This window comes from Armigeres subalbatus, chromosome 1, assembly GCF_024139115.2.
Source record: "Armigeres subalbatus isolate Guangzhou_Male chromosome 1, GZ_Asu_2, whole genome shotgun sequence".
In the NCBI taxonomy this organism is placed as follows: domain Eukaryota; kingdom Metazoa; phylum Arthropoda; class Insecta; order Diptera; family Culicidae; genus Armigeres; species Armigeres subalbatus.
In genome coordinates this window covers 203,032,442-203,055,673 of record NC_085139.1, presented here as the reverse complement: position 1 = coordinate 203,055,673, position 23,232 = coordinate 203,032,442, and the positions used below count along the sequence as shown (strand labels likewise).

Here is a 23,232-nt window from a genome sequence, read left to right as displayed (position 1 = left end):
AGATAAGAGAAAAAGCTATTGCAATTAACAGGGCAGTACAATCTTATAACAAAAAGAAATATGATGCGGGATGCAAAATTTGTACTGAGTATCAAGAGGGTGACTTAGTTTATATACCTAATCATGCTACGTCTGGTATTTCATCAAAGTTACAAGCACAATTCAAGGGACCATAGAGTAGAGTGGGGCAAGAGTGCGCGTGGGTAAGAGTACGTTTTCGATTTTTTAAGTAATTAAAAAAGATTAACTAGCAACACTGCATCAGTTTGACAGGTATTCTGGCCAACTATTATCATGTGTAATTGTAAACGATTTGAATAAACAACAAGGGAGATATGGAGTTAGATAACTTTTTGGTCATTTTGCTAAAAATAATTGGGTTTTCGCAACTAGTATTTCATTACCATATATACGTTCAATCAGGTGAACATTATACCATTTCGATAACCTATTGTATAGAGTACTTTATGGTACAGAACACCAATCCGGTTGATTTTCCAAGAAGTCAAAACCATTACTTGAATAATTTTTGGGACTGTGGGGTAAAAGTACGCAGGAACGGGTGGGGCAAGAGTACGCATATGAATCTTCAAGTTATGATGTCAAACCCGTATCCCCGGCCGAAATAAGACTTCTTCCAAAGCGTAAAGATCCACAACTAAGAAAAAAGGGACAGAATTCGAAATTATCACAAGTTTTTAGGATAAGTTGAAGTAATTCGGTGTTAGAAAGGACTTAGCGAACAAAGCACTGAAGCGAAATAATGAAATTGTATTAGGACTTGTTGTACACCTAAACATAGTACGAAAACACAATTTCATCTAAATGATAATTTCATTTAATCAAAAGAAACATTCATAAACTACGCAACGTTTGGCTGGGAGGGGTTGCGAGATGTGTGGAGGTCCATATAATTTTTAGAGGATTCATACAAACAGTGTAAGATAGGGGGGAGGGGTTATGAAATAGCCAAATTTTACGTTACGTGATTGGTGGACTTTCTTTAAGGAAAATGCCTTTGTATACGCCACACGAAACCTGATATATATTTTTACCTCTGTAGTTTTTTCTATATATAAAAAAACAATGGTTTTTCGTATGAAAGTGCACATTTTTAGGATCCCCTCCCCCTTTAAGAGTTACGTAATCTTTAAACATTCCCTAATATATGCTCATTAAACATCAATTAAATGTTATTAACTCTTATTTGTGTTAATATATACTTAAAGCACATGATTGGATAAATGCGTACTCTTACCCCACCCGATGCGCACTTTTACCCCACCGGTGGGGTAAGAGTGCGTTTTTCACTTGTCTTGTAATAAGGGTTCTACTAAAACGAATCTCAATAATTTCAATATGTTTTCCACTGGGCAACATAAAGGAAGAGTATATGAATCATCGACACTGATTTGATATGCAGAAGCTTGCTTCATAAGGGCCACATGATCGATTGAAAACTAAGTGCGTACTCTTGCCCCACTCTACTCTACATAGTTGAAAAAATACTTCCCAATAATCGTTACGTTGTTAGTGATGTTGATGGTATTCAGCTGACACAATTACCCTTTACCGGAATATTTGACCCTGTCAATATGAAATTATGGAACATGAAAAATGAATTGAATGCACATCGAGACGATGTGGAGGTCAGGATGGCCGAGCTGTAGGTATTCGTAGTAGGCATTGAATAGGGTTAGACAGCAGCAATCAATAAATGTAATGTCAGACAATCTCGAGACACGCAATAAAGAGGACGTTATCAATCCAGCTCTCTGTGTATTGTCTTCAACTCAAACTTTTTGGTATATCTAAGGCACGAAGAAGGCAATAACACCACAAGTGGATTATCAGGGTTGTTTATATAAAGATTGTTGATGCTTATCACAAGTCCAGATTCAGGATTTACAGTAATCAAATTAAGGTCTGTAACCAACTGTGGATTTAATATGACTCATTCCTATAAAAACGGCTTTCTGCATCAACGAATGTTAGCGATGATACATTTGGCAGACGTTCTTTGCAAAAAGGTAAATAACAAATCCGAAAAACATCTTTTTTTGGAGGCTTGTTATCGTTTGTTATCATCGCAGATAAATAATAGCCACACGCGAACAGTGCATGAAGCCGGCACGCCGGTTGCAAAACAAACAGAGCGATTTGGCTTGTGCGTTTCACTTATTGCCTTTCTCTCGTACAAGAAATGGTATTAAACGGATAATGTTCTACCTTGCACATATGTACCTGGAAATCATCCCATAACTGGATCAGAATCCCCACATTATATGTTAACGAGGAATTTAATGCGCATTTTCCTTTTTTTTCGACCAACTCGTGAAGGCGATTAGTGACTTTCTATGGTGATGTCAATGCTGAATATGATAGTTTATCTTTACCATTGACGGCTGACGTGAGAAGCTGTTTACCGGCGTACAATGTATTTTTACTTTATGTCTTACATAGGCAGGTGATTGTGTTTTATCTCACCGATATTTGTTAATAATTTCTTATTTTAGATAGCTATTAATATTTTGAAGAAAAAATGTATCAAAATTTGCTTCAATTTTCTTACACGCCTGTTATGTATGGTTTTTGCTCTTTTCATGAATTTTAAAACAAATAGTTTATTTTCAAATAATTCTATATGAAAGTTTCCTCCGAAAGTGCATTTGAACGTTAATCAAAACAGTGTATAATTCTGCATTATGAATTGCATTATATGCTTCGACATAGTTGTTGCCAAATAACGACATCTCAAACAAGTCCGCTCAATACTCAACTAATACGCGAGACAGTAATATCAACCTCTTGGTGAATTGACCATTTTTTGTTGCTGCAGTTTTTACGGCTGTCCAGTGACCGACGAAAGTCAAAACAAATAAGAGGCCAATGACGCAAGTGGGTGTGACTCGGGAACTTCGTGGTGTTGAATACCTATAGCCTATGATGGGGTACATATGTGCCGAACGTCTTAGCACTTGGATTGTTGGATTTTTTTTTCGCAGTTGATGTGCGATTGGTAGCGTTGTATTATTTAGGAATGCGATTGTTCCGCATTTAGAGGTATGAGATAATTGCGCTTATTCGGAGGCTGGATCAGTGGATGAGCCCCGGGGCTACGTGACTTGAGTCGTTGAGCGCGATATAAAAAGATTACACATGTATGAATGTGCTGTGATAAGATAGAAGTTGTCTGCGGCTTACACGAGCAAGCAAAAATAGCTCAATAATAACAAATCACGATTCGATAGCAAAATTAGATATAGACAAGATTGGTATAAGAGATAGAATATCAGACGACAATATCAATATTTTGCTTTAAAATATCACCATGATATTAGGTTATGCTATTTGTAAGAAGTGATGAATATCTCAAGCTATTAAGGTTATTTCTTATTCATGACAAATATTTAATGTTATTTTGGTGAAAATGTTTTATGATGTTGCCTTGCTGCTGTTTAGGGTTCATCACATTTGATAAATACATTTGTCCCAAGACATATGCATAAACATTAAATTGAAATCTGCAATGGGCATTCATCATTTGAATCTGCATTATTTCCACTGTGATCGTTCCACGTGAGCCATTGTCTCGCAATAATTAGCCCGGTACAATCGAGCGTAAGCACGCTCATTGAACCGTTGACAATCGAACACAAGGTGATTGGCGATTCCGGGTATAGGTAAATTGAAACAACCTGCAGGTGCCCGCCGGTTGAGCCGGTTCGGTGTTGTTTTCTGTGGAAAAACAGAACTATCCATATCAAGAACTTTTGCCCATCATCCATAATGTATAAATTAAATCGGACCGTAGAGGTACATTCGATCACGCCGTGCCGTGGCCATTTATAAAAACATTCAATGCGGATTTTATATCCAACCGCATCGGCTAGCCACGTACAGTTGCGCAGAGCCGGGCGATGGTGTTTTGCTTCAGCTGTGGCTGCGCGGCCATAGAGATAGCAAACTGAACTTCTTCCAGCGAGTTCGAAGTTTATTTTGATCGTCATTCCTCTTTGAAGGTCATTTTTGTTTTTCGTTTACATATCTAAACGAGCGCGGTTTTACAACTTTTAGGGCAGTTAAAAACTCATATCCAACTAGCAGGGTCGCTTCGGAATACGGTTTCGTAAATTAGACACTTTTTGTTTCTCATGAAAATTTGTTTGTATTTTGGTTGCTTATGTTTGATTGTTAGTGATAACTAGAGTTCTGGATATGTATCTGACAAGGTTTCAATTTTTCGTTTCGATAAGACGGTCGTGACTTTACGTCCAACTATCAACGAAATCGTTTCAAAACTGACATCATTCGTGCCCACTCAAAGCATACATGCTCAAGTAGGATTACTCAGCTTATTCATTTAGACATTCACCTTCTCCTCTACTCTCGCAGTCAATTGTAGATGTAAAATTCATTTCATATTACCTTAATTTCTTATTCCAACAGTCTCGCACCAATAATCACCGATTTTGTTAGGGTCTGTCTCATTTGGAGAATTAAACTTAAAAGTGACAATTCGAAAATTAGCGAATAACCCAATCATAAGAATGGCTGGTGCTACCCAGCAATTCCAATAAGACATCGATACAAAATGATTCGATATCTGTCAAAAATAATCTTGCTCTGCTAGCAGGGTTATTCGATAATTATTGAAATGTCACTTTTAAGTTCAATTTCAGTTTAATTTTCCAATTGAGACAGACCCTTAATACCTTCTTGGGATAAGTTGTCCAGACTCGAAACATTCTTCCACCATCAAAATCAGATAGAATTCAACATATATAGGAACCTTTTTACACACATATTTACATGTTCTAAACCTCAGCGATTAATAGTTGCCGATTTTGGTCGTGCTTTCTTTCGTCCAGGTTCATAACATCCTTCCAGCATCAAAATCAGAAAATATTGAACAACTTTTCACATCCCCATATTATATTCTAACTCTCGGTGATTATCAGTTGCTGATTTCTTGGGTTGAGCTTTCAAGGCTCAAAACATCCTCCCAGCATCAACACCAGAAAATATTGAACATTTTTTGTTCACGTCCATATTTACAAATTCTACCTCTCGGTGACTAACAGTTCCAGGCCCATTACATTCTTTCAGCATAAAAATAAAAAAAAATTGAACATTTTTTTCAGACCAATATTCTAAATCTCGGTAGCTAAAAATTGCCGATTTTGGTTATGCTTTCCTGGGCAGAGTTTTTAGGCTCATCATCTTTCCAGCATCAGCATCAGAAAATATTGAACAATTTTACACACCCCTATATCATAATCTCTACAAACACAACATCGGGCTGTTATTGAGCGACTTGTTTTTCGTAGTTTTTTTTTTGTGAGAAACATCTTAAACTCATTTATGTTTTCTATAGAGCAATCATTGAAGGAAGTTAATCGAAAACCAAACAAGCCTACATTGTTTTAAAAATTGTCCGTACAGCGTATGCGCATATAAAAATCAGTTATAAAATGCATTCGACGCCTAATTAGGTCCCTTTGGCTTGTTAGTATTCGAAATAATAGAAAGTACGTCTTATCAATGAAATGAAATTAAATCAGTTTCCCTAACCTCAATCTACCTGTGCACTGAGTTTAAATTTAAGGAATTGGTGTGCGGAAATGCCTAGAATAACTAGATTTTGATTAGTATAAACGACTCTGATAATTTTCTTTTCCATTTGGGCTGTCAATATATCAAAATTTTCACTTTTTGGGTCAGTGCACAGGTAAAAAGTGAGGTTGGCGAGGCCACTGAATTAAATATAAAAAAATAAAAATAATGGTATAATAATAAAAGTAACAAAACTGACACCAAAAAATGTCCGTGCAGAGTTTCGAAGTTAAGCTTTATCTAGTGATTACAAGTACGGTAAAGTGATTAATGAATTTTCAAGCAAGTTTTATTATTTTTTGCACCAACATATTTATTCTATAGGAAAATGGCTGTTCCAAATAAAAAAAAAAACCCGATAGTAAACCGAAAATCGATCAAGATGGTGGCTTGTCCGAAATTTCTACAGGAACCGCCATAAGCTTAAGCTTACTGAACATCACAACCGAATTTTTCTCCACGGAATTAGGCAAAATCAAATCCTAAGGTTAGTGCCCCAAAACTAGCTGATAGCTTGTTACAGTGTGCGAACGCCAAGGTCAGTCCGTAAGCAGTTTGGAACGTGTTTGTCGAGGATGCCGTGCTAAAAAATGTGTGGCTAAGCCGCAAGAGTTCTGACAGAATGCCATATTCATAGAGAGAGAAAATTGAACTTTTTCTGGACCGACGGACTGGTTAAGGTCAAACGGCGGAAATCAACTATATGTAGGTTAGGATAAAAAAAATGATACTCAGTACAATACAGAAAGAATTAAGTCCTACGTCTAAACTTACGACTGTGGTGGTTATTGTTTTTATAAAAGTTTTTTTCTGCGTGTTCCGCAAGAAATCCCATTTATCCCATACTTATAAGTATTCTATTTGGAATCCCAGAGGCCCAGAACGATCGAAAGTCCAAATGTATTACTTTCGAAAGCCCAAAAGGATTCCGTTCGGAATTCTGGTATGATTTCGTTCAGAATCCCAACCGAATTCCCTTTGGAAGTGCAGAAGGATTTCTTTGAGAAGCTCAGAGTGATTCAATTCGAAAGCCCAAAAGAATTTCGCTCAGAAGCTCGAAGGGAACCCGACTAGAAGGAATTATATCAACATATGTTATTAATGCTGTCCATTGAGAGCTTGATGTAGCTCGAAGTTTCTCCTGTCCTGCTCATGCCCATTTGTTGACAAAATGAGCAGGACGGGAACAACTTCGAGCTACTTCAAGATGCTCATTGGACAGCACTATTATGTTATATTAAATTTTTATAACAAAATTTGTTAGAAACATGGTGCAGGATGTTGTTAAAATATCTAAATTTCTATCAAAAATTACACTACCGGAAACAAAAAACTATCAAACTTTATTGCAATTTTATCATATTTTTTTAGAAATTTATAACATGATCAGATACAAAATATATTGTCTACTGTGCAGTTGGAAATTTCTACAGGTCGTGATAGGTCTCCAGATTGTGACCTTTTCAAATTATATCAGCGATGTGATTCTATGGAGACTTTGCTTCATATATTTTATTGCCTACTGTAGGGCGATTAAGTGTTAGGATTTTTTTTAAATCATATTATGATAAAATCCTGTTACAACATTCGAAAGATAATGGCTACTAAGAACAAAAGTGTATCAAAATAAGTTATAAATATCACAATATGTTAAAATTGTGTTCAGTTTTAGTTATGCTCTTCTAGTCGGAAAACCGTTAGTAAACCCAGAAGGATTACATTCGAAAGTTCACATAAATCTGTGTGGAATTCCGTAGAATGGATATCTTTTGGACTTTCGAACGGAATCATTTTGAGCTTCCGAATGGATTTATTCTTGGCTTCTGAATGTAATCTATTTGGGATTCCTAAAGGAATCAAAAACATCCGTTTGGAACGCTAAAAGGATTCTTTTTGGAACCCAAAAGAAATCTCGTTCAGAAGCCTAAAAGGCTCCGCTCAATATCCGCTCCGCTAGATATCGTTTGGAAACCTTATAGAATTCCGTACGAAATGTTCGAAAACCCAAAAAAGTTCAATTATGAATCCCAACAGGATTTTGTATGAAATCTCAAAAGTTTTCGAAAACAACAAATGTCTGTAAAAGTCTGTAACTTCAATCAAAAGTCTGAATGATGTCTGTATACAAGACCTAATGTCTGTATAAATACATATATGTGTGTATGTCTGGCCGCGCCACGCCGCCGCCGCCGACAATTTTGCATCGGCGCGCCGCTGTTTCAAATTGATTAATATTCCACGCCAATTCAAATTCAAAGAAGTCCGCAGAATTTTACGTTAGATATCTCTAACTTATCACGGTGAAACTCCACTGATTATTTCGTGAAAATACCAATGATTTCCTTGAAAGTGTGCCTGTTTTGTCGTGTTTCGGCTCAATAAGCAGATAATTCGCGCGGAACGATTTTGTTTTCTGTGCGGCTGAAATGAAAACCAATCAGTAAGCAGATAGATCGCGCGGGCCTCGTCCAAAACGCGATTATCCTCAGTTTTCATATGCCACCGGGCGTGCATGTTTTAATTCTTTACTCGTCGCGAGACAGCTTATTAGTGTTATTACCAATCCCATAGATCGCATCACTTACCGAAGTGATCGAACAAACCATTTAACAAAAGCCGATCTAGCCTAAAGGTATTTCGCCGAAAATGTCATTTGGTCGAAAGGTACATACTGTCGGAAATGTCGTTCGGTTGAACAGTTCCTTTGGCTGAAAAATTCCGTTTGTCGAATAGCTCAATCGGCCGAAATGGTCTTTTGACAGAAAGGGCCATTTGGCCGAAATGGACATGTTGCCTAATGTGGGGGAGTGTTTTGCAGAAAGGTCATTTTCGGCTAAATGGTCTATACGGCAAAACGACATTTTCGGCCAAACGATTATTTCGACCAAACGGCAGTTTCTGCCTAAAGGGTTTCAAACAACTTTGTTTGTCAAATTACGAGCTCGGCCGAATGTCCCTTTCGGATGTATGCCGCTTCTGGTCAAATAACATTTTCGGTCAAATCTTTTTCGACCCAACAACCGTTTAGGACGTCAAATGGAATTCGGCATACCGCGTTATTTGTCCAAGCGGCATTCGATCAAATGTGTTTGGCCAAATAAATCATTAGACCCATCTGGCCGAAAATGTCATTTAACGAAATGGATATAAAACCGAAAATATCGTTTGGTCATTTGGCCGAAAAAGTCTTTTGGTCAAATAGGTCATTTGATCGAAAATACCGTTTGCCGAAAAGGTCCTTTGCCTGAAAAGGTCATTTGGCCGAAATGGCCGTCTGGCTAAAAGGCAATTTAGTCGGCCAAATGGCCCTTTCTGTCAAACAACCATTACGACCAAACGGCATTTTCGGCCTGTTGACTCATTCGGCCAAAAACCTGTTAGAGACAACGGATTTTCCGGCCGATTGTCGCTTTGGCCAAAGGAAATTTTTGGTCAAACCGTTCTTCATTTATAACCGTTTCGCACGAAATGTCTTTCCGTCGAATGATTTTCAGCCAAACGACCCTTTCCCAAGATATTTAACAAAAAAAAATATTTTCGTACCGCCGAGTCATCGAATAATATGTAATTAATTGTCTTCAATTGTCGATCTTCCACCGTCATTAGTTGTTTGAGCACACGCGACTGCTGCGTGGAATAGTCACACTCATCAAATGCTTTAGCCAAGCAAGATTGATTCACACTCTATACAAATTCGCCCAGCTCGTTGTTGGGACCATAGAGGGTGAAGTTTTCGATAATAAATGCCTGGGTGGATGACTCTCACTCGTCATGAAGCTAATTCGATTCTGTTGTAGTCACTTTTTCCTCTTTTGTTGATGTCTTCATATTGTCGATAAAGTAGTTTCGCAGAAATTTCGTTGATGCCGTTCTGATGTATTATTGGCAGGGTTCGTACTTTTTGTTTCGGCGAGACGAAAACAAGCAATTTTCTGGCCGAAGGAGAATCTTTGTTGGCAGTCTGTGTTGAGGAACATCTTTCACTCACTCTTTTTTATCTAGAGCAGGTCTGAAAAATAAACGAAAATCGTGCCTACTTGATGGAATTATTTTTTTGGTTTCATCATTCTTACGCCTCATTCATTTTTCGCGAAAATTTTTAGTGTGCGTTTATAAAAAAAAGTTAGGACCGCAATGCGAATCGAACCCAGAACACCAACAAAAATATCACTGCGTTGCGCTCACTCTAGCCATACTTCCACGTTGGCTGCTTGTTAAGATAGGTAATTTGTTCCATAAAGGTTACTCTTATTTGTATTCGTGAAGCGACGAAAAAGATAAAAGAAGTGAGAAAACGAGCAAATCAACTTTTCGCGGCTCGAACAGTAAGAAACAAATAGCTAAATATCTCTAATCAGGCATTTTATTCTTTCTCGCAAAATTATTTCTCGGTGAAAATTTGCGTGAGTGAGCATCCTCTGCGTTCTAAAATTCTAAAGAGCTTCCCTTGAAAATTCTAAAGAATTCACGAAACTTCAAAGTAGGTCCCGTGAAAAATTCGAAAATAATTTTTCAAATGAATATTTTGGAAATACTGAATTTTGTGGGGAAGTTCCTCAGACTTTTCCCGTGAAATTCTAAAGAGCCCCGCACATAGGATACGTTGCGTTTGCGTTGCGTTTGTGCGGGGCTCTTAAAGATTCTCCCGTTAATGTCTTGAACATATAAAAAAAACTTGACAAGAATATGAATGTAAAAAAATTGCCACGCCAATTCACGCCGCCGCCGGCTAAAATGGCTTCGGCGTGACGCCGTAAACGCCGCGGCGAAGGTTTTTCGGACCGGCGCACACCTCTAGCTCCAAATTCATCAGCTGGCATCGGCTTTCATAGTTAGGTAGATGAAACGGTAGATATTAAAGTGATAATCACTTAGTTTCCGGAGGATATGGTTTGCTAAGAGTCTCACGCAGCCTAGGAGGACAGATGGTCGATCACTCCACACCATTCTTTGTCAGCATACGATCATAGTTCCCCCTGGAGTTGGTTGCTCTAAGGTTGCTTGTATTCCGGCCTAAACCATGAGGAAGTACAGATAGGAATTGTAGGGCAAGAGGGTAAGGGCCTCTCAACAGTATCTGTTTTATTATTTGAGGTACGTATACCAATAGGCCTACCATTTACCGTGCGACAAAATAACTTATTATCGGTTTTACCCAATGAAGTAGCTCGAACTTACTTGAAGTTCTGCCAAACAAAGACGATCTGGGTCGGAGGATTATTAAAATAGCAAATGCCATCGTTTTAGCATAGAGGAGTAAAAAAAGTAAACTTTTGAATCACTCTATTGGACCCGGTGTATGCTTGTCAAGGAACAATTGATGATAAAAAGTGTGTGACCTCCTGCCATCGGAAAACCGAATACGTTACCATAAGGGCGTAACTGCATTGATCGATTTCTCTTAATCGATCTTTTGTTTCGTTTATAACTGAACTGGATTAGAAATTACAACCGTGATTGTTGCTTCTAGTATAAGATGCATCCATCCTTTATCATGCTAAGCCAGTGGTTCTCAACCTGGGGTACATGTACCCTCGGAGGTACCTTCGGAGGAAAATGCGGACGCATTACAATTCCCATCAAAAATTATTGGTAAAGTTTTAATAATTGTATACATTTATATAGCAAAACTTTGTATTGTACATAATATGCAAAGCAATCAGTAAATCAAAACATATCGAATCATGTCCACCACAGCCAACACAGTGTATGAAGGGCTGTGGAACAAAATATAAAAAAAAATTCAAAAGCAATCTACTTGATCGAAACTAAAAAGCTTGGAAACCTCCTTTCGAGGGGCTCGGAGTTCTTCTTTCAATCAGCCCTCTTTCAAGTGGTTCAGAAGCCTCTTTTCAGAAGGGTCGGAAGTCCCTTTTCTGGAGAGTTTGAAGCATCTTTTCAAAGGGCTCGGAAACTTTTATTTCGAGGGCTCGGAATTATTCATTCGAGGAGCTAGGAAGCCTACTTTCAGAAGGCTCAGCATCGTCATTTCTAGATGATCAATGCCTTCTTTCAAGAGGCTCGAAATACTACCTTCATACTGCTCGGAAGCACCCTTTTAAGAGGTTCGGATACCTCCTTTCGAGGGGCTCAGAGTTCTTCTTTCAGCCAGCCTCCTTTGAAGTGGTTCGGAAGCTTTTTTTCAAAAGAGTCGGAAACCCCCTTTTCAAGAGCGTTGGAAACCCCCTTCTAAGAGATTCGGGAGCAAAAAGAAAGGAGGCAGAGGCTCAGATGCCCCCTCTTTATAAAAGGGTCACAAGCCCCTTTTTCAAGAGGGTTGGAAGCTCACTTTCGAGTGTCTCGGAAACCCTATCGGGGGGTTCGGAATTCTTCTTTCAAGTAGCTTGGAAGCCTACTTTCAAAAGGCTCAGAAACTTCATTTCAAGAGGCTCGGAAGCCCCCTTTTAAGAGGCTCGGAAACCTTTATTCGAGCAGCTCAGAACTAGTCAACCTCCACGAGTGACTTGGAAGCCTCTTTTCAAAAGAGTCTGTGTGATATTGGACAGGCCTATTATCATGAACAGGCCTAGCATGCATGTGTCAAATGAGAGATCCTGTCAGTCATCGTGAGTTTACACATTTGCATTCAGTCGATCCCACCTTCCTCGCGAGTGTAGCAGTGCAAACATGATGGGTGACAAATATGCGCGATGTTGAATTGCACAAAAAGGATTCTTCCTTCGAATTTTGAAGGTGCAGGATAAGATAAGTGCAGGTTATTTGTATGTTTGATGTCAAAACTTTGCAGGTCTGACAGGAAAATTTAATTGACCGAGTTGGTTTGATTTCACCACTTGGTGAAATTTATAAAATCAATTGTGAAATTGAGGTTCAAATGATTAGTGTTCTATCAGTTTTCATTTGATGACAGTAAAACGAAAATTCGTTCACATATAGCTGCGATTCGAATGTGCCAATTGGTAACGCATACACATGCGCAGCTTTGTGGTTTGTTAAGCCGTTGTCCTCTGAAGAAAAATTAATTTTACCAGCGATCCGTATACCCTTCACTCGAAATACAAAGAGTAAAAACATTTGCGAACCATTTGTGCGACTCATTCAACTTCAGTTTTGCAGAGCGAGAGCCGGATGGTTCTTAGCACCAACACCGATACCATCATCATATCCGACCGACCATCGCCGATCGCACATACGTTGTTGGATCTCACTTTTGTTCGGTGCTTGGCCCACTCAGCGCGCGCGTTGTGTGGACCCCGTTTACGACCTTTGATTGAGCGCCATGCTACGCTAACCAACCATCATAAACCGGCGTAACTTGATGTGGGCAAAAAAGCAAACAATACGACTTAATTCGATATGTGCGAGAGAAGTCGTCTTTGCGGAGCTTCGGCGAAGAATGTGATGGTGGGTTTGCATGCACCACCGCTTCGTCATCGCCTCTCGCTCTTCATTACTATCGCCACCGCGTGCGCGCCCTCCGATGGCTATCCGCTTCGGAACCGCGTGGTAATTCCATCGAGCTTGACGCGTATGGCTACCACCGAAGCAACCAACTCACGCAACTTATTTTTGTAGTTTTTTTTTCGCAATCGAACGGGGCGGTCCGCGCCACACGTATTAGTTTATAACGCCAACGGGTGAGGTTCCTGTGCTGGCCAATGTACGTTTGCAACGATTGACGCCGGTGTGTGAGTTCGTGGCCTGGCTGTTTCTTAGAGTAGAGACCAAATTGCGAGGATTAACTTGTGAAGTTTTCAACCAGACTTTGTCGTTGCGTGTCTGCGATGTAGGTATTTTGGTTTTTGTTTATTATGAATCGGCGTTATCAAATTAAAGTAGGTTATCGAATGCTCGACTCGAGCACATGAGATCTGCAGTTGCGCAAGTTTAGAAGACGAGTGGTAACTATTTCACTCAATGCCACGTATTTCACACTTACTTGGTACAACTTGAACATAAATGCGCTACTTATGTTCAATGGTTTGCTAATTTTGACGAAGGTTTTCCAGGTAATACAAACAATATCATTTAATTTTTATCAAAATAACCAGAAAATAGTTTTGAAAATTAACAGATTTCAAGTTGTGCCAGTATTGCAAGAAACCATCCATATATTTCGCATGGTTTTGCTAAATAAACTCTCTAATTCACATCGACGTAATTAGTTAAGCTGAGTGAAGGTTTTACTATTGAATATAATGCGGTTGAAGGCCTTCATAGAGGTCATGAAGTAGAGTCGGAGTCGGGTGGAATTAAACCCAGGTTCCTGATCACTTAATTGTCTTAGGTATACGTAGATTACTTTGGAGCTTACAAACTGAGTAGTTTTTTCAGTATACTGAGAACAATTGTTCGGTTGGTTGACCTCACTAGAACGTGAACTATTGTTTAACCAAGTTGTTGTTTTGTTCGGTAGATTCACGTAACTAAGGAATACTGAAGACAAAACTCAACATGTCCATGGACAGATGTTGGTTTGTCGACTAGTTTAAAAGTTCAGTTTGAAAGGCTGGATGCGTAGTGGAAAAAGGTGAACGATGTGATCCTGGATATGGAAATCCACGGTGACTATGACGAGGAGAATATCATTTTATCCACCTGCCAGCGGTTCGAGTTTGGTAACAAGTACTTTAACTTGATCTCTTTGCTGTTAAACAAGACCAAGGAGTTCCAGGAATTACCCGCCCTAATCTAATCAACCCGAGACCTGAAAGCGTCGCATCATACAACCCTCATATAACCTTTGCAGCGAAGATTATTGTACTTCCCGTTTCTTGTCCGGTTTTCAAGTTAGGGCAAGTTAATCTGGTTATTCCACGGAAGATACGCAAATAGAGAGACGCTGAATAGATTCTACACGCAGGCTACACATATGTCGTAACATAGAAAGGGGAACAGACCATAGACGAGAATTCAAGTGTTGAACAAACCAATGAACAGTAAATGTTTTCAGGTTTAATTCTGCAAAAACTGAATGAGTATCATAGTTTTTCATCGTAAATGGTGCCATCGTCGAACAATTTAGCTATAATTTTGTCCATAGCATCAGGGCATCAAATGTGAAGCTACGAACGGTTGCAATCCACAGTCTACATGGAAGGTATAAGATATATCCCTCTCAAGCAATATCGATGTTAAACAGCAAATACCTCTTGCCATAATCTGTTGTGCCTTCAAAAAAGACTCTACCTTATATTGACTGAACGTTTCAGTTTGTCCGCTACTCCGTATTTGTGGATTATTTACCATATCTGTTGGTCTCATTCGATTTGCACATATGGTGTGTGGTAAACATCTAGTACAAGAATTCGTCCATAAGTCTGCTGGTGCTCTGCTATTTGTGTTAGGCTAGTCTACACATACGCAGCTAGTTCTCGGAAGAATCCCGGAAAGTAATAGATTCGACTAGGATTAAATATAGTCGAATCTATTATTTTCCTGGATGCTTCCACTTTTCTTATTAATGCTCGCGGGCAACAGGGACTAGGTCCAAGGGCTTGACGATCCCTCCCCAGGCCATCTGCGAGTTGTGGGGCTTGCCTAGGATGTGGTGGGGTTTGACAGTAGGCCCTGTTAAATTCCTATAAAAAGCTGCATGTACCCGCAAGTACGTCCCACCAAAGCGACCGTGTGCCGCTCAACGTGCACAAGCCCAAGTCCTGGTGTCAGGTGGGACACAAAACAGACCTGACACGATGGCCCTCCGACGAGATAGCAATAAAGCTCGATCCACTTAGTATTTAGCCGTTTCTTTCCAATTACTGCGGCGCCTTTGGTGGTCGTACCGAAAAGTAAAATACATCATATCGTTGCGGAAGGTTTGTTTAATTTATGGTGAAAGTTTCATCAGTATTGATGCTCACGTTCAAAAGTTATCGAAAATGGAATGCGAGAGATGGGAACAAATTTTGCACACTCACGTTGGAAATCCAACATGGTCAGGAGGAATGATTTCAAAGTATCTAAAATTACCGAAATTGACTGTAAAAACTGTCAAACTTTATCAGGAAACACTATTGCTGGATCGCGTAGAACAAAACAATCGTAGAAGTGGAACATATGACCAGATAATACAAGTGAAAGTCTGCAGAGCAGTTCGCAACCATTTTGGGATTTCCTTGCGTGATTTAGCGAAAAGGTTCACTGCGCCGTACAGCACAGTTCAAATAATCTGTCGACGAGAAGGTTTCAAGACGTATGATGTCAGTAAGCGTCCCAACAGGACCCTGAAACAGAACCTGGTTGCCAAACGAAATACAATTGATGTATTTTGATGGGCGATAAAAATAATATTAAAATTGGCTTTCAATTCCAGGGACACAAGTTTTACCTTGCCAAACGGAAGGGTAATGCCCCAGGAAGATTCAAATATGTCTATGCAGGCAAGATTGCCCATAAATTGATGGTATATCAAAGCATCTGCATTGAGAGAAAAGTCCGAGAATTCATCCGAAATGCCAATGAATAATTTTTCGATATTTTTTTCCCTCAAAGTTTACTAAATTCCCTGTATAATAAAACCTGAACCTCCTTTTTATACGTACTTTTTTGGCAAAGAAATGTCTAATTTCGTGCGGCCAAATACTAAGTGGATCAAGCTTTATAAGAGATAATACGACTCGATATAATCGGCAAAGACCTAGGCGACGAATAAAGGATCACGATTGGAAGCTTGGAACATTGAACTTCAAGTCGCTAAGCTTCGCAGGTTGCGACAGGATAATCTTCGATGAATTACATCCCCGCAACTTCGATGTCGTAGCGCTGCAGGAAATCTGCTGGACAGGACAGAAAGTGTGGAAAAGCGGGCATCGAGCGGCTACCTTCTACCAAAGCTGTGGCACCACCAACGAGCTGGGAACCGGCTTTATAGTGCTGGGTAAGATGCGCCAACGTGTGATTGGGTGGCAGCCAATCAACGCAAAAATGTGCAAGCGTCGAATAATAGGCCGATTCTTCAACTATAGCATCATCAACGTGCACTGCCCACACGAAGGATACCCGACGACGAGAAAGAAGCGTTCTATGCACAGCTGGAGCAGCCATACAATGGATGCCCACTGCGGGACGTCAAAATCGTCATCGGCGACATGAACGCACAGGTAGAAAGGGAGGAAATGTATAGACCGGTCATCGGACCGGATAGTCTGCATACCGTATCGAACGACAACGGCCAACGATGCATAAACATTGCATCCTCCCGCGGAATGGTAGTCAGAAGCACTTTCTTCTCCCGCAAGAATATCCACAAGGCCACATAGAAATCACCTAATCAAGAAACGGAAAACCAAATAGACCACGTTCTAATCGACGGTAAATTCTTCTCCGACATCACGACCGTGCGCACTTACCGCAGTGCGAATATTGAATCCGACCACTACCTCGTTGCAGTATGTCTGCGCTCAAAACTCTCGACGATGTACAACACGCGTCGGAGTCGTCCGCCACGGCTAACCATTGGGCGGCTTCAAGACGGTAGACTAGCCCAAGACTAAGCGCAGCAGCTCGAAGTGGCACGGAAGAGCAGCTAGGTGCAGCGTCTCTTGAAGATGGCTGGAGAGATATTCGATCCGCCATTGGAAGCATCGCAGCCGCTGCACTTGGCACGGTACCACCGGATCAGAGAAACGACTGGTATGACGGCGAATCTGAGCAGTTAGTTGAGGAGAAGAATGCAGCATGGGCGAGATTGCTGCAACACCGCACGAGGGCAAACGAGGCACGATACAAACGGGAGCAGAACCGACAAAACTCGATTTTTCGGAGGAAAAAGCGCCAGCGGGAAGATCGAGACCGTGAAGAGACGGAACAACTGTACCGCGCTTATAACGCACGAAAGTTCTATGAGAAGCTGAACCGTTCACGTGAGGGCCACGTGCCACAGCCTGATATGTGTAAGGACATAAACGGGAACCTTCTTACGAACGAGCGTGAGGTGATCCAAAGGTGGCGACAGCACTACGAAGAACACCTGAATGGCGATGTGGCAGACGAAGATGGTGGTATGGTGATGGACTTGAGAGAACGCGCGCAGGACATAATTTTACCGGCTCAGGATCTCCAGGAAATCCAGGAGGAGATTGGGCGGCTGAAGAACAACAAAGCCCCTGGTGTTGACCAACTACCAGGAGAGCTATTTAACCACGGTGGTGAGACACTGGCTAGAGCGCTGCACTTGGTCATTACCAAGATTTGGGAGGAGGAAGTTTTGCCGCAGGAGTGGATGGAAGGTGTCGTGTGTCCCATCTACAAAAAGGGCGATAAGCTGGATTGTAGCAACTACCGCGCAATCACATTGCTGAACGCCGTCTACAAGGTATTCTCTCAAATTTCATGCCGTCGACTAGCACCAACTGCAAGGGAGTTCGTGGGGCAGTACCAGGCGGGTTTTATGGGCGAACGCTCCAGCACGGACCAGGTGTTCGCCATTCGCCAAGTACTGCAGAAATACCGCGAATATAACGTGCCCACGCATCATCTATTCATCGACTTCAAAGCCGCATATGATACAATCGATCGGCACCAGCTATGGCAGCTAATGCACGAACACGGTTTTCCGGATAAACTGACACGGTTGATTAAAGCGACGATGGATCGGGTGATGTGCGTAGTTCGAGTTTTAGGGGCATTCTCGAGTCCCTTCGAAACTCGCAGAGGGTTACGGCAAGGTGATGGTCTTTCGTGTCTGCTATTCAACATCGCTCTGGAGGGAGTAATATGAAGGGCAGGGATTAACACGAGTGGTACAATTTTCAATAAGTCCGTCCAGCTATTTGGCTTCGCCGACGACATAGATGTCATGGCACGTAACTTTGAGAGGATGGAGGAAGTCTACATCAGACTGAAAAGCGAAGCTAAACGGATTGGACAAGTCATCAACACGTCGAAGACGAAGTACATGATAGGAAGAGGCTCAAGAGAGGACAACGTAAGCCACCCACCACGTATTGGTGGTGAGGAAATCGAGGTGGTTGAAGAATTCGTTTACTTGGGCTCACGGGTGACCTCCGATAACAATACCAGCAGAGAAATTCGGAGACGCATCATGGCAGGAAATCGTACGTACTTTGGACTCCGCAAAACGCTCCGATCGCTGCCGTACCATACTATCTACAAAACGCTTATAAGACCGGTAGTTCTCTACGGACACGAGACCTGGACGATGCTCGTGGAGGACCCGCACTGGGAGTTTTCGAAAGGAAAGTGCTGCGTACCATCTATGGTGGGGTGCAGATGGCGGACGGTACGTGGAGGAGGCGAATGAACCACGAGTTGCATCAGCTGTTGGGAGAACCATCCATCGTGCACAACGCGAAAATCCGATGGCACTGATTGCCTGTATATTCATTGAAGAAAAGTTGACATTTTTTGATCAACTTTCTGCTTTTCAGTCTAGCACTACGAAGTTATTTATGCTTTCAGTTGACCGTTTTTGCAATTCATGATCACTCGTGATCCGTACCCAACTTCGAAATGTCTTATCATTTTGTGTATGAATTAGGTAATCATTATAACAACATCTTTGATGCTAAAAATACAAAAAAATCTCATCTCATTGTGACATAACATTATCAAAGTTGAATAGTACAAAAGTCAATTTATTTGAACTGTTAAAAATATCAACATATAAAATCTTATATAAATGAAAATGAGCCGAGGTCTCGTTTGCTACGATGTTTATGTTCACGAACGGATGAATCCATTTGCAACATTACCCGTTCAATTCGTCTTGGACTACGTATTTATATAGAAAAAAAAAAAAGACATTTTCAATGAGATAGTTCGAAAATCATGAAAATTCATAAAGTTGGTAAGTTGTGAAGAAATCCACAACGGTCGCACATAAATCGATCTAGAGCGACAATAAGAAAAGTAACAATTAGTTGTCAATCCAATTGGTTAGTAAAGAATAAAACAATATTCCAAACGTTACATTTTCTGATGATTTCTGGCAAAACAGGAACTGCGAAAAGTAGATACTTTTATCAGTTCTCCTCTCAAAAGCAACATTTATTTTTAGATTTCTTGCAGCAGATTAACATAATGAATCGCTTTCAAACCACTTTTCAGACACAGTCACGATTTCAATGAAGAACACACAAGTAACACCTTCCAGTCTGAAATATTTACATATTTTTTTTTTACAAAATATCCTACTCACCTTTGGTTGCACAAACCGGAATCGGATCGTACGGGATTTTGGTGGCCTCGAAGAACATGTAGAGGGCACGGGAGTGCGTCGATAGAAGATCGTAGAAGAACTTGACCGGTCGGGGCATCTTCACTGGTTAATCAGAAATCGGTCGCAAATTCGAATTCACGCAAAGTCACTATTATTCGGCACGATTAGAACGCACGGTCGGTGAGTTTCGTGTCTTTTTTTTTGTTCCTACGATACGGTGTTGTGTGGCTATGCCGAAAGTCACGTAGATCACAACACACCACACTCCGCTGACTGGTTTCGATTCAAATCGAATGGGCAAATATGATTTCGACAGAATAGTCGCTGAGACTTATTTAGCGCCGCTCGGCTCACTTATTGTGTGTCCGTCCGTTGGAAATGCAACTCCAAACTGAACTGAATTCTCCGGCTTCGATTGCTCGCATCGTCGGTCGGTCGTTGATGTGGCCTGATGCTTTGGGCAGGCAGGCGTTCTTCGATGTGGCGGATGGGTCGTCGTTCGGTACAAATATTGTTGCGCGCGCGCACCGGCTCAGCTCGCACACACATAATATCGCGAACCGTCCGTCCAGCAGCAGCAGCAGCAGCAACAGCAACAGCAGTTAGAAGGTTGGGTATGGGTACATTGCGCGCGCTGAGTGTCGTCAGTGTGGATTGATAAAATATGTTGCGCCTGTTGCTGTGTGTAAACAAATGGCACTCACGGCGGTTATGTGCCGATGAGATGGTTTTTATGAGGTTCTTCATAGATAAGCGAATGTTATAATATACAATGAGAATGAAGAAAAAACATGATTGTTCGACATGAAGGATTCACACCATTGCTCTTATATACCTTCGATCTACATATATTCATCATTTTAAAATTTGATGTTTGTTTGAAGCATGATAGCCTCCCTATACGATCTTAACTAGGTGGAAGTTACATTATGAGGGAGGATATAACCGACTTACAGCTAATTTCGTGCGTATCTATGCATTGATGTTTTATGTAACTATCAACGCAAACCGTACAATGTCTGATTCACAGCCCCAACAAAAATGCTTACCTCGCGACTAACATTATCGCAAATCACGATTATTACAAAATATTTGGATTATGGGACAAGGTTGTATCACATCATTTCTATTTCTGCATCAACACCATCGCTATTTGTTGATGGTATCTATGACTAGTTCCATTATTCTTACATTGTAAAAGGCACATTCTTTCCCCTGTTCTACAAACTACATCAATGCTGACAAGGTCATCCGAAAGCGGAGAAGGTTAATGATGATTCATTTCATTTATTTAGCTTACATCGAAACAGATAACACTGAATCAACAATTTGTCGCCACAATACACGGTTCGAGGTCACATCTCTCCATCCTAGCCCCACGTTTGCCAAGTCGTTCTGGTCCTGGTCCGTCGACCTTGCTCGCTGTGCTCCATGCTTTCTTGTTCCAACCGATTCTGGAGCGAACACTATCATTGCAGAAATTGCTGCTGGGTATTCTTGCAACATGCCCAGTCCATCGTATTCTTCCAGCTTTTGCCACCTTCTGAATATAGGGCTCACCGTAGAGTTGGGCGAGCTCGTGGTTCATCTTTCGCCGCCACACGCCATTATCTTGCTCATCGCCAAAGATGGTATTAAGCACCCGTCTCTCAAATACTCCGAATGATTGCAAGTCCTCCTGGAGCATGGTCCATGTCCGTAGTGATCCACTGGTCCACACCATGTGGTGCGGGTGTGAATAATTTTTGATCGCAGTTTCTTCCGTAGTTGACCCGACTTCCACAAACGATGCGTCTTCGTATTTTATGACTAACATTATAATCAGCCGTTAGCACGAAAATAAGTTTATCACACTTGTATCATAGTGCGAAAAAACAGAAGATGTCGCACATTATCCGCTGGGGACTACGGTTTATTTCACACTGCTAATAAGTTAGAGTGCTTCATTAAAGCTATGTTCATTTAGAATCCGGAACCATTCATTGTATTGCAGCGGCACGGAAAGTGACCGCTGCAAGAATTCTCTTACAGCGGTTTGTCTACCTAGGCGCCCACTTGCTGTGATATAAATTTCACGATGTTTCGTGCAGCGAGTCAAGCATTATTCCAGATGGAAGCCGAATGGAGAGAAAAAAAATCTGCACACCCACTTTGATAATCCTGCGCATCGACGATGGAACCTACGTCAAAAAGGGTTTCGGACAGCTTCCTAGCCAAATCTTTAATATGGTGACGGCACGAGGAGTAGTTACTGCGAAGTTTAAGTTTGCTGTTTGGACAAACTTGCAAAAAAAAAAAACAGATGATTTTGGCAAGAGATATGCAGCTGTGGAGCAAAGACCTAAGTGTTTGTAACGAATAAGACAAGGAGGAAAGTCTCAAAAAAACCGCTGTCTACCTTCAATAAAGCCCATAAAGGTCCCGTGAAGTTTTGGCCAGATTTGGCGAGTTGCCACTACAGCCGGGAAGTCATCCAGTGGTGCCGTGATAATAACGAAGATTTCATCGATAAAAACATAAATTTACGCAATTGCCCACAGCTCCGGCCCATCGAGACATTTTGGGTAGAAATGAAGCGGAAGCTTAAGAAAAGTGGAAAAACAGCTCGGGACGCGACTCAGATGACCAAAATGTGGAACAAATGTGCCAAGGAAGTTTACTCCGGAGGTGTGCAACTTTTGATGAGAGGAATAAAGAAGAAGGTGCGAATTTTCACTAGAAACAAGAAGAAATGATTTGTATCAATTTTTTTTCCTTAATGTACAGTGAATTACCCTTGTTTTGATGTATTAACGTTATTTGTACGTCAATCCGTTACCGAGATACAGATGATTTTATTATTCCGGATTCTAAATGGACATAGCTTTAAGATAATGGTAGCATAGCATAGTTACGGTGTACTTCGTAGATTGGACACCAGTGATACTCATGTTTTTCTTTTGAAATCCCTATCCAGACTGCTATCAGAAATAAAGGTGGGTGTAATCCTCGATTTCAATCTAGATCCGTAACTTGGAAGGGGAAGCAAGTGTTGATGTAGTACACCCGAAAAACAGATCTTACAATTATTGTATAAAAACGTGGCATATACAAATCTGTAAGGTTTTTATACAGAAATTGTATTAAAATAATACAAATCTGTATAATTTCAATACAACGATTGTATTAAAATCTTACAAAAATGTATATGCCCAATTATTATACAGTTTCTGTAAGATTCTTATGCAGAACTGTATTAAAATCTGCCATCCGCTGGTTGGGCTTGAGCTTGAGCTTGATTGACTGCTCGTAGTTGCTACTCCATTATGACCAGATCAGCTGTTGTTGCACTGGGAACCAACAAATGTTTGCTTGGGACTAGCTCACATCTTCAATGTACAAGTACTGGTGATCTCATTTGTTAGGTCACACTGGTGACTGCCACGTCAGAATGCAAGTCAATGTAAGGAAGGGGGAGGAAATGATGATGCAAT

General features: G+C 40.8%; 1 protein-coding gene across 1 annotated transcript in view; it reads right to left on the bottom strand.

The window, feature by feature from the left end:
- Positions 1-20,216, bottom strand: part of LOC134205681 (glutathione S-transferase theta-1) — a 42,566-nt gene extending 22,350 nt beyond the window's left edge. Inside the window, exon 1 of the mRNA XM_062681195.1 lies at positions 19,739-20,216. Coding sequence (XP_062537179.1) covers positions 19,739-19,856 — 118 coding nt within the window. The 5' untranslated portion in view covers positions 19,857-20,216. The remainder of the gene's footprint in view (positions 1-19,738) is intronic.
- Between the last annotated feature and the right edge of the window lie 3,016 nt (positions 20,217-23,232).